Below are 12422 nucleotides of genomic sequence, written 5' to 3'. Positions count from 1 at the left end.
ATTGCTTATTATGTATTTCTAAGTAGTTGGTTTCCTCTAAGAATTGGCTAAAGATTTTCCTTGCACAGATCTTGACTCAAAGATTGTCCTTCAGCTAGAAAATATTGATTAGCTTTTGTTTGGCCCCTGTGGAGAGCACCTTATCTCTAAGACTGGGTTTTGTTACTATGAGGGTTGACAGGATTCAGATTAAACCAGGTGAAGTCTGCCATGGTCAGTAAAATGTTAAAGGATCACTGTAATAAAATATGATATTAATCTTGTGATTTTTTTTTTTATTTAATCAAAAAGGAGATTTTAGGGACTTCAAGCTGACTGAAATAATTCATGCTAATTGTCTCATCTGCTTAGTATGTCATTTGTCTACTATGAATATCAATGCCTACATTTACTTAATCTGAAATAATTAATACCCAAACAATTAATAATAAGAGATAGAATCTGAATTGAACTTTAAAAGACTTTGAAATATATTCATAATTTTTATGACTGATTGTAAATATTGTATTGCATCTCAAATTATGTTATCAGAAAAATTATATGAATAACTAATACAAGATTACATGCATCTTTTTGCTATGCTTGTGAATATTATTATTGTATTAGCTAGTGTATTGTGGCAGGTCAGGGATCAGATTTCTGAACCATAGTTCAGACCTTTTGCAAGCTTTGTAAAAGGGTCCTGTGTGCAGCTGAGCAGCCCAGGCTATTTCGGTGGAGTGCGTGGCTGCCTCGCTGATGTCAGCAGGGAGATAGGTGCCTTTGAAGAGTGATTCAGCAGCTCTCAGTGCTGACTAATCACTAGATTTAGCCACTAGCAAATGCAGGATACACGATGATGTCTAAGCTCCTGCCTTTTTGGGCTGGCATACAGCTCTGACTCAGGGCTGTATCTGCCCACTAATGATCTGGTGCCTACAGCCCGCTTCTGATCTGAGGTATCTGAGCCCATCTTGTCTCCTTGAAGGCAGCAAAAAGCGTTGCTGCCATAATAGCACTTTGTGGCTTTACTGTAATAATCTGGTGGCAGAGAAGGCATGATTTTGGGACTCTCAGTGCCCTGAGAGGACACAGGCTGCTGCTCTTGCCAGCAAGAGGGTATCCTGGAAGAACTGGCCTCTATGCACCTGCCTGAGGATGAGCTACAACACAACCAAAAATGCAGCAATTGCAGCATCAGAAGTAAGTCTGATCCTGTAGCTTTGTGGCCTGGGATTCACCTGGGAAAGGTGGTTGGGGTTTTGGTCAGAAGTGTTTGTGTTTTCTAGCTGGTAGGAATGGGACAAAATAATCAGGATTTCTACTTCTCGTCTTGGTTGACAGATGTGAGCTGCCGTTGTGCCATGGGAGTGAGCACATTGCCTTTGTGGGGCAGCAGAACGTGAGTGACCGTGGTTTCCACACTGTGATGGGGTACTTTGCATCCCAAGCACTCCTTGCTTCCCATTGTCACTGGTTGCTTTTGGTTTTAGCATATCTTTCATGCTGCTGAGGAGAGAATGTTAAAAATGTGAAGCAGATTAAGTAGATGTGGAGGCATTAGTTGAGGACTTGTCTCTTGCTCTCAAAACCTGCTGTTCTCACCTGTCCTCTCAGGCACACTTGTGACCTGGTGATGTGGAGGGTTAACCAGGTGTGGCTAATGATGGAATATCACCTGGCGCACAATTTAACCATCTTGTCTCTTGCTGCTGATGTCTTTCTTCAGTCAGCGGGGGACAATACACCCTTGGTCTCTTCTTTCTGAATGTTTTAGGATATTGGCCTTCTTTCTCATCAGTTTTCTGGTGGTTTGTACTTCAGAGAATCACCCTGCCAAGCAAATTGGTAGACTGTGTTCTGGATGTTAAATGTAATTTTCCCTGACTCCAGGTGTGTCCACAGGCTGTAACAGCGCTGGCAGTATTTGGCCATTCCAGTTCAATAGCAATAGCCTGATGTGCTGCTGTTGCCTGGCACAGAGGACATGGTCACGTTGGTAGCTGTTACAGTGATATGTTTCATATGTGGTTGTCTGAGCCAGAGGTAGTTTGGATTTCCAAAGGTGAGAGTTGGAAAGCTTGAAAAGACAAAGGGAATAATGAACCTTGGGTATTCATGTAAGCGTCTTTAAAATATCACAGCCTGGACACTGTCAATTTTAGGTGTATTTGTTCATTGACTTTATATCTCTCATATAGATGACAAATGCTGTCCTGCCTTCCAGTGTTACCCCAGCCATGCATTTGTTCTATCTGCCTTGTGCTGCTACTGGCTTTAGAATGTCATGTTGTGAATCAGATCAACTGAACAGTCCTGCTCATTCTCTTTTGTGGGGGTGGGAATGGGAGGGAGGGAAATTGCTTTGCAGCCAGATTAATTTCCTGGTCTATCTGCCTGTGCAGTTGCATGAATGCCGCTGCCAGCACAAGGAGGGGAGAAAAATTGCTGCTAAATTAAAATGTTTCTGGACTGCCATCTTTAGATATAAAAGAATAAGTATGATTATTTTGTTAATATTACTTTGCTCTAGGTTTTGGTCTATTGGCTCTTTTTTGATCTAAGACCCTATGCCTGTAATCATTATTCATTCTTGAAATTTAGAATAGTTATCAGGCATTTTTTGTGGCATCTCTGGGTATGTATGTATATGTATGTGTGGAGTCCTCAGTTCACTGGATGAAATACATTTATTGGTGGAAAAATATGACTTGACTTTGCAACACATCAGCCTTTAGCATAAGTGATTGTTTGCATATTTTAAACACAGGTACTTCTGAAGATGTTTTACCTAATTCTCACTGTTGCAATGCTGCAAAGGGTGAAGGTGCAGAACACCTCAGTAGCCAGTGCTGGCCCAGTGGCCATGGCTTGTCATATCTTTATATATATATTTTATATATATAAATAAATTTACCCAGCTCTGAAGAGTCTAAGAGTTCTCCAAAGTGATCGACATGAATTTATCATACCAATTCCATGCTAAGGTCACAGATATAGAAATTCTGCTATAGAATTCTGCTTGGTCTTTAATCAGTGACCTGCATATAAAAAGCAGAGAATAAATAATTCTGGTATATATCTATTTTAATTTGGGAAACATAATCATAGTAGCTTGCTCACTGAAGCAGACAATTGCTTCAAATACAGCTTTTGTTGAAGTAAAGTTGAATTTATATCCGTTATAAATTACTAGCTTCAGACAGATATTGTGAAATACTTAAATTTCTTTTGTTCACAAATTTTCTTAGTTTATTAAGACATTATACCTTCAGTGGATATGGGAGGAGAGAAATCTGAAATGCATGTGAATAAACAGATCTCCAGACATGCATGCATTTTTATTTCTTTCCCCATTATACATATTTCAAAGTATTAATTCACAAAGTACTTAATAACTTTGTGAATGCAAACAGTGTTTTATATGCAAGATTCCACTTATTTCCTTTTTTAAGGCCTTTTACACAAAATTCACTCAGTTTACATGTGTCTCTTCATAAATACCAATAATGCTTTAATTTATGGGTGTTTGCTGTTGGGCTTTGTTTAAATGAGTTCCATCCAAAAGGAATCAGACCCTTGTATTCTTGCAGTCATGAATAAGCCACATGAAGTGAATTTTCATACAACCCATTTCAAACCTGGAGTTTTCAGGGTATAATTTAGATATTGCATTGGTGGTTTATGACCATATAAAGTGGAGATGTGTAGGTAGGAGGCTAGATAGATGTACTTGTAAATGGCTAGAAGCAAGGAGGCTGAGTATGGTCTCCAGCAGTGCATTTTTCAGCTCACAGTTTCACATTGCTATCCTAAGGCATTAGATGTTACTAATTCTCCGAGAGCCAAAGATTTGTTTTACAGAAGATTCTGATTTGATTAAGATATTGCTTCAAGACCTAATGTTACTTTAGCAAATCATGCCACAACTGGAAATGTACATGATTGGAAATAAACTGCGTGTTATCTGAGAAACAGAGAAAGAGCCTCATGATTTGGAATGATACTCCAGAAGCAGTGTTTAGTGTAATGACAGTACACTTAGATTAATTATAGCACTGCTTGCAGGCGCCACTATACACTTAGTGTTGTGTCAGCACTTTTGCCGTTAACCCTGTGTTGCAAAAAATTGTAATTTGGCTCTAAAAAATGTAGAAGTCCTCTGGTTTGAATACAGGCTTTGTGTTGTATGCACTGAATCAACTTCTAGTTAGGGCCTGAATTTTATTTTTGTATCCTTAGCTCTCCAAAATATGTTGCTGTAGAAATAACCATTTCTGTTAAACATTGCGTATGTTTTCTGCTTTGCCCAGTTCTGATGGAGAACATAATTTTAGTAAATGCCTAGACTGGTTTGATCACTTCAGATGGTCTAAAATAAAGCACTGAGATGTTTAACCTTGAAAGCTGGAAGGTGCAAATGTTAAGCCACCATTTTACTACTCAGTAGATGAGTTAAATTTGGCTTAGTGTATGTTTATATGATCAGCTGCAATAGCTCTGAAGGATTGTTAAAGTCTGAAATAAGCCTTGTGCATGGCTTAAAAGGCTGTTTGCACACAAAAAAATTAGAAATAATCTACAGAAGTCATTACAATTAGTTATGTAAACACTGCAGAATGATTTTTAAACACTGAAATATACTATAGGCAAAGAAGAAACACTGAAATTAAGTAACTTTTGGACTAAGTCATCAGAATGCTCTTTATCCTCATTTGCTTTTGAGAGAAGCATGTTGTCCTGCAAATACAGGAAACTTGACAGATTTTTTTTAGCAGCTCTTAGCCTCTTATCCACTCTTGCTTCTAATTTCCACTCCTAGATTGTATTTTACTTTTTTCTGAGTAGTGCTGGCAGGTGGCTCTTATCAAGAACAAATGATGCTGTAAATCAGGACCAAAATCAATGCTGCTGTGGGGTTGTAATAGCAAGATGCGGTTGTGTGGGCCTGAGTGTTTTACCTGCCTCTGAAGCCAAGAGTAAGACCCTGGGTACTGTTCAAACCCTTGACTTCTAATTTACTGGCAAGTATATATATATGTATATATACAGCTGGTCTATATCAGTCTTAGATTGGAGATATCAATATTAAACTCCTGTTTTAATATGCCTTTTCTCATAATGCAAAGAATAAAAAGCAAGTGGACATTCATATTCAAGTAGAGTTGCACAGGAACACACAAAGCACTTAATCCCTCTACTCTTAATACTACTAGAGTAGGATTTAGGACTGTCAGGGGTGGCTGAGATGCCTGGCAGCATATATTAGCTCCCTTCTCCTTTGGAGCACAAGTTCTTTGTAGGTGCAAAGGACAGTGGGTGTTCCAATAGCAGGATGGGTTCTCAGCTGGAGGAAGGTTTATATGTCCAAAGCAACAGGGTCTTTAACATCCTGGCTGGCCATTTTCAGCTGTAGTTACTGCTCTTCTCCATGATAGGTGGTAGTATAAACAAGGAATGATTTGTGCTGCTGGAATAAGGCCATGTGTGTTATGCCAAATATAAAATGAGAGGGCTGATACAAGTGCCTCTTGGACATGTCTTTCATTACCCTTTACGCTTCTCTTTCCTAATAGAATTTGGAGGAACCAAACACATGCTATATGCAGGGTTTTATTAGAGTGCTTTGCCTCGGGCCCTTAACTCCTTTAGCTGGTCATTACCTGACCAGTAAAGACCTCTAAACGGGTCATTAATACTTAAGTAATAAACTGTTTCACAAGACTGTCTAGTACAGAACCTCTTCTATCATTTTTACAGTTACTGTTTTACAGATAAATCAATGACCAACAACTGGATATTCTTGTTTTGCTACATAATCTTGTAATAGCAGCCACAGCAAAGAGGCAGAGGGTTCTGTTATCTGTGTCACAAGAGCTGGAGCTAGCCACACGCAGGTGCATCCTGGAATTGTATGTAGGGTAAACCAGGAGTAAGGTAAAGAATGAGGGCATATTCTGCTGTTCCCGAAGTGTATTGCTGCATCTGTTTCTAAAGTTTTTGGGTTTTTTACGTTGCTATTTTTTCCTACTTCTAGAAGTTGTATAATTTCAATCACGTGGGTTTTCTTCCCCCACTGCCATATTAGGGACATGTAGTCTTCACTATAGTCTAATGTTGGCAAAGAGTTTTTGCACTTTCACAGAGATTTCTGAACTAACATTTAGTTAATAGCATATGTTTTGCACTGTTCTACATAAAATATATCTGTTCACTTTGGGTTTAGTTTATATTAAATTCTTTCTAGGTATGACAGTAACAGCTGTGGCTCACATTTCTTCTGGTTCTTGGTGTGAAATTTTCATCCTTCCCCCTTTTTGACCAATATATCCCTTAAAATCTGTGTGTGAAGCTCTAGAGAGCTGTTTCTTCCTGGAGAGACAGGATGAGAAAGTGCATACTAGGTACCATATGATTTTTTGGGATTCTGCCAGGCATTCAATATTTCCATCCTTATTAATATCAGTGTATCATTGATGGTCTGCTGAGTGCTGGAATAAGCCAGTCATATACATCTTTTCTCATGTTAACCTTAGAGGAGTGCCAGTCTGTGCTGGAACTGTTGGGTTTTCTATTTGGGGTTTGTTTTACTGTTTTGTTTTTTGTTGTTGGTTGTTTGTTATTTTGGTTTGCTTTAGTTTTTGTTTGTTTTGTTGTTGTTTTTTTTTTTTGTAATAAATACTACAAAGTGTAGTGAATGCTGAAAATGGTTCTTTATAGACAGAATATTTTTCTATGGTGAAATGGAACAAAACCTCCACAAATTTATGATTTCTAGTGTGATTAGTGCCTATGGAGCAAACACTTCATAATTATTTTTCCAAGAAAATTGAAAATATGTTAGTTATGAGACAAGTTATCTCTGGCCATGTGAAACAATTAAGATTGAACAGCTGTTTCTTTGATAGACTTTTGCAAAAAATATAACATTGGCATGTTTTTTTTATTAGTTCTGTGTTGAATTAGTTTTGCATTTGTAGCTGCCATATTGAATCTAACAAGAAAAAATATATTAAAGAACATAAGTTATTTACTTAAAGAAACAATAAAATAAGTGCATTTTTTTCCTTTTTCCTTGAGAAAAAATACCTTTTTGAGTAACAGCCTTAGTGAGTAAGTGCATTAGTGAGCCTTTGAGGTGACTTCAGTCCTGCCCATTGTTGTGCTAGAGCCTCAAAGCTGTTTCTGAAAGTCATAACATTACATATAGTGGTACAAGAATTGTGTGCTGACCTAGAGTTTAAGTAGGGAGGAATCTGACACAGCACTTAGTTCAGTTTACAACTCTTACAATCTTGGCACCTGTTGTGTGGTAGCAACAGTAGCAAACCCAGTATTTGTACTGAAATTTTCCTTCAGATCTGTGGAGAGAAGCTGTCCTTTGTGTCAATTTACTGTGTTAGTATGACATCAGGAATCATTTTGGTCCCACCTGCGACTGCCTGATATAATCAGCTTCTATTCTGTTTAGCTCAACTCACTATCTACAGTAAGTGATTTGTATGTGCATGAATATTAAACTACCCAAGTAAACATGTGAGTAAATATGAGTTGACAATAAAAGAAAGTTATATGTGTATGTTGAAATTGAGTGCTCTTCATTGTTTCTATAAACCAGTATTAAATTGCATCATCATGGTGTGAATAATGATTATTGCTCCCTTTATTTTGTGATAGGAAAGAACAGTAGATCCCTCCTGGGATATTACTCCTTTCACTTCTGGCTACTGTTGTCTATTTGTTGTAAAGATTTTCTTCACTAATTTTTTTAAGTCAAACCTGTGTTAGAGCAATTTTTCATGGCTCAGCAGCCCTTATTTTTTTATATGACTGACTGCAAGTATATTTGCGTAATCATTACAACAAGGCAGATAGAGTATTTACAAGCTGTATCAATTCCCGTGTAAATGCAGTCTCCAGAGAAGTGCACAATAATAACAAAGCAAGCAAACATCACAGTTCTCTAAATAAGAAGTTTCAGGCATTAGGGTGGTGACTCACAACATGCATAGGAACCCTGGAGTTTTAGAATAATTTATGGGCATGCTTAGGAGATGGATTTCATTTAAATACAGTAACTGCTGAAATATATTTAAGTTAAAAAGTCAACTAGTGGTTAAGTAAATATCCTCTTGACCCCTTTTAACTCTTGTGATGTACCGTTGTTTTAAACTCTTTACTCTGAAATGCTTGAGTCATAAAATGACCCAGGAGAGACGAACTGACCAGAGATAGTTAATGCATAGGATTGAGTTGCTTAAAATTTAAACCCCATGCCCATTTTTTATCTAATGTATTGTTCTTTAATTGGGTGAATTAGGTTAGAAAAAAAGGGCTGTGGAGTCTAAAACAAAAACCAGAAACATAAAACCTTAGAAAAAATTGGTTTCACACAGTCTGTAAAAAGCATTAGGGGAAAAATTTAGAGAAGAACACAGGTTCCTTCTTGTTTCTATAGAAACCAATAGTGATCGGGAGGGGAGAGGATTTCTTTCAAGTGTACATTTTAGTGAGGCTGGCTCAGCAGCTCAGTGCTCAGGAGGGCCAGTGTGAAAACCCCAGAGCTCCAGTGGGTTGAGATGCGGTGTACCTGGGCCTGTGGAACCAGCTGGAATGGGGATGGCACATCTTTGGAGCCCTGGCTGGCCCCGAGTGGGTGCGTGGAGCTTTGCAGTGCCCGGGGAGCGCAGCCTGGCAGGAGGTTCTGGAGCTGAGCGGGGCTACCACCGAACCCGCACGAATCCCATCACAACGAGGGGGAGAGCACAAAAGAGGAGGAAAGACTGAAGGAAAAGTGTGTTGCCCTGTGTCAGAATTAGCTATGCTAATTGCTTTGAAGTAATAATCTCCTTTGGTTTTATCATGACAGAATCATGGCCACTGAAATAGCATGTGTTCAAAGCATTGCAGCCAGGACTCAGTGACTTGGCATTTGAATTGTGATGATCTTCCTAGCGTACTGCATTATACATAATGCCCTCCACAAGAAAATTATATTCTTAATTATGTTCTGTTTTCCTGATGTTACCTAAGTGTTGCCATAGAGAACAGATCAGGGAAGCATTTGAAAACCAAATTTTAAAGCAAATCTAGGTCTTAATCAATACTGTACCTTTAAAATAATTGCAGGATTCCCTTAAATGAAGTTCAGGTCACATGCAATGTCAAAAATAAGGCAGTTTCAATTTGCTGCAACCTGACAGATCCAAGGAGTGACTGAGGAATATCTAGTAACTGGCAAAGACACCTCTGTTTGACATTTACTTTCACATGTAAACAATGGAGCACTGTATATTGGCATCTGAATGTATTAGCTGGTGGTGATCCAAATCCTGGTATGAATTTAGATGGTTTTCCTTTCTGTTTATAAATACATAGTCTTGATAACAAGGGAACATTTACTGCAATCTTGCTCTGCAGTTGTCAGAGCAGAATGAATCATTTTGAAACATAAACCCCCTCAGATCTCAAAAATATCAAGAAAAACATAAAACATAAGGGAAAAGGATTATAAAACACAAATAAAAAAGGTTCTTAACATATTTAGAGGCCTATGGGCTGTAAACACTGTAGATTATCATTAATGAAACTCTCTGCCAAGTACACAAACCACAGTTCGGTAGCAGCTGTTAAGCAAGCATTGTTCAAAGCTGGATAATCCCTTGAACATTATACTTCATGGCTCTCTACCTCTTCCTATTAGTAATCAGATAATTGCCTTGAATTTTCTGTTCCACATTTTTCTTTTAGAATTCAGTTTCATTCCTCTTTATGTCAAAAGGCTTTATCTTGCAGTCACTTAGGCAAAAATCCCGCAGAGGTCAACAGGCAGGGCTGTGATCTTTATTTTTGGAAAGTCTAGTCTAATACAATTCAGCCCTGTGGTGTTCCTTTGGCTTCACAGTGGTAAAACATAGATGAACCCTGCTTCACAAATAAGATGCTTGAATTCTTTTGTAACTCAGTTGCTTTTTTTTTCCTATAAAATGGGCTCTTGTATGTAATTTGGGAATTAATTAAAAATGCTTTGTACCGCTGTTTTTTATTTTAAAATAAGTTTGCTCTTTCATGCTGGGAGAAGGAGGAGATGAGAGGCTGCCTGATTCCATTTGTCCAAAAGTTCAGGTCTCATATGAAGGCTTCCCAGGTCATCATATGTAAGTATCTTGCAGAAAGCAATTTGGAAATGATGGCATATATTTTTTTCCAGTATTAAAATATTCTTAAGGCGTTATACCACAGAAACAGTGAGCCATAGCCCCAGTAATTGCGAGTTCCCTTGAGCTCCATTGGCTATTAGGGTTGAACCAAGAGAGTAGCTTATCTTGCACTTCTGGAATTTTTCATAACCTTACAACAAAGCACTATTGATTTTTCTCAGCTGGCAGGATGACGGCAGGAGGAATTGAAGGTCATATGTAAATGTACTAAGTCTGATAACAGCTGGACCAAGTATTACTGAGTCTAGAACCTCACCAATGCTAAGTGAATCCATTCTAAAGCCTCTGAATTAGGCATTTGCTGATTCCTTTCAAATCACATGTGGTGTCCCTGAATGTTGTGTTCAGCCTCACAGTATTTACTGACATGGGCCATTCAGTTTAAAGCCAGCACATCTCTTTGATGGGCACTGGCTTCATGAGCTGTTGGCATCAACTTTCTTTGTCCAAGATCGAGTTCCAATCCCCAAAATTAAAACAGATGGAGATATAATTCAGAGAGCAGAAACTATGATTCATCCCTAAACCTGCAGGGTTGGGGGGACTGTTTCTGTCTAGTACTTAAAATTATTTTACATCACATGGCATAAGCAGAGGTTTGAGAGATGGTGTCATACCCCCCTCCATGGCAAGGCATAATGGGTATTTTCTAGCTAACAAATCTCTGTGGATGTGGAAGAAGAAAAAGAAATTAACTTTCTTTTTTTTTCCTAAATGGCAACATTTTGTTTTCAAGAGAATCCAGTGCTTTCTGTTCATTGCAGAAGCAATATTAAATGCCAATCGGCAGGAAAAATTAGAAAAAGGATGGCCTGAAAGACAAAAAGAAATGCATTTTCCTCCCATTTCCCAAAAAATAAATAACCAATGAGGCAGGAGCTGTCTTTAGGCAAGGTTTCAGGAGGCAGATTAGATTGCAAAATTATTTCCTTGTTCTAGTGAGAGGCAGTTTTCATTGAAGACAGGAATTTAGGAGTATTTCTAAGGGAAAAGGTCTTGCAGCAAAACTGCAAATTGGGCAGCACTGAGGTAACTCATTGATCCTCTCAGCAAAGTAATACCAATTAAAAAGGCATCTGTAATAAACAAGTACAGGTCCACTCAGCTGCTCTGAAAGGAAGACATGTATGAAACAATATTATTCTTATCAAGTGCGACTAAAAGGTAGAGAAAGTGTTCCTTGGTTACTTTTTTTGTTAGAAACCCTACTCTGTGCAGAGTATCTGCTGACCAGTTTCTGATAGCATTCAGTTCTAGAATATTCTAGAAAAAAATAGCTCAGCAAAGATTCTAATTTTTGTATGAATTTACTGACATTAGGGTGTTAACATTGTGCATTTCCAGCAAAGCACTTTGACCTCTGTATGAAGGTTTTCTCAGAAGCAGTTTCTGTACCTTGTTTGGATACAGCCATCTGGGGCTCCTTGGAGTGGTCCTTGGCTTCAGCTGAAAGATTTTATGCCCTTAATAATTTTTAAAATTACATAAAACTCTTCCAGTGTATCGGCAATTGTGTGTTAGTTTAGAGTTGTATTTCTGAATGCATCAGAATCTGCCAAACTGTCTCAGGAGCACTGCTACCCAGGAAGGCGAGGCAGTGTGATCAACTGCACATTCCTAGAGGGTTTAGTGTGTCAGTGGGATGTAGGGGTTGGGGGAGCCTGCAGATAACCTGCAGGTAACTCTTGGGTGCAGAACATCAGCTCCAGTGCTAATACCACTGAACAGTATCTTCTGTTGCTCGAGCTAATGGCCAGCTGCAAAGGTTGTCCTGTGGTCTGATACTTTCATTTTAAATTACAAGAGCACATTAATCATACTTGGTCTCTGAAGTTCAGATAGATAGAAAATTTTGAGGAATTTTAATATTTGGGTATTGAGTGAATTTGAAAATGACCAATTTGCATCATCATAGTTACGAATTGTTGATATTTTGCCTTCCATATGAGTGCAAAGGGAAGAAGAAAGGTGGTAAATGGGGAAGCAAGAAACTGGAACAAGAGTCAGATCCCTTAACTGTTTATGTTGTAGAAAAGAATAGACTCAGGGGTTGAACAGTGGCTTCTGTCCCCCACTCCTCTTTATCTGACCACAGTCTGGGATAAAAGAAGTTTGTTTGTCAGAAGTCTAAAACACAGCTAACCTGGTTGCCAGGCAAACAAGAGTCTGAGACCTTAGATTTTAAAAGAAAACAAACCTCACTGTTCACAGTTCCCCTCGAGT

General features: G+C 38.4%; 1 protein-coding gene across 1 annotated transcript in view; it reads left to right on the top strand.

The window, feature by feature from the left end:
- Positions 1–856: 856 nt before the first annotated feature.
- Positions 857–12422, top strand: part of AFF2 (AF4/FMR2 family member 2) — a 313841-nt gene continuing 302275 nt past the window's right edge. Inside the window, exon 1 of the mRNA XM_015626354.3 lies at positions 857–1182. Within this exon, the coding sequence (XP_015481840.1) occupies positions 1160–1182 (23 nt within the window). The 5' untranslated portion in view covers positions 857–1159. The remainder of the gene's footprint in view (positions 1183–12422) is intronic.

This window comes from Parus major, chromosome 4A, assembly GCF_001522545.3.
Source record: "Parus major isolate Abel chromosome 4A, Parus_major1.1, whole genome shotgun sequence".
Taxonomy (NCBI): domain Eukaryota; kingdom Metazoa; phylum Chordata; class Aves; order Passeriformes; family Paridae; genus Parus; species Parus major.
Note: the sequence above shows the minus strand (reverse complement) of the source record. Positions and strands in the feature narration are given on the sequence as shown.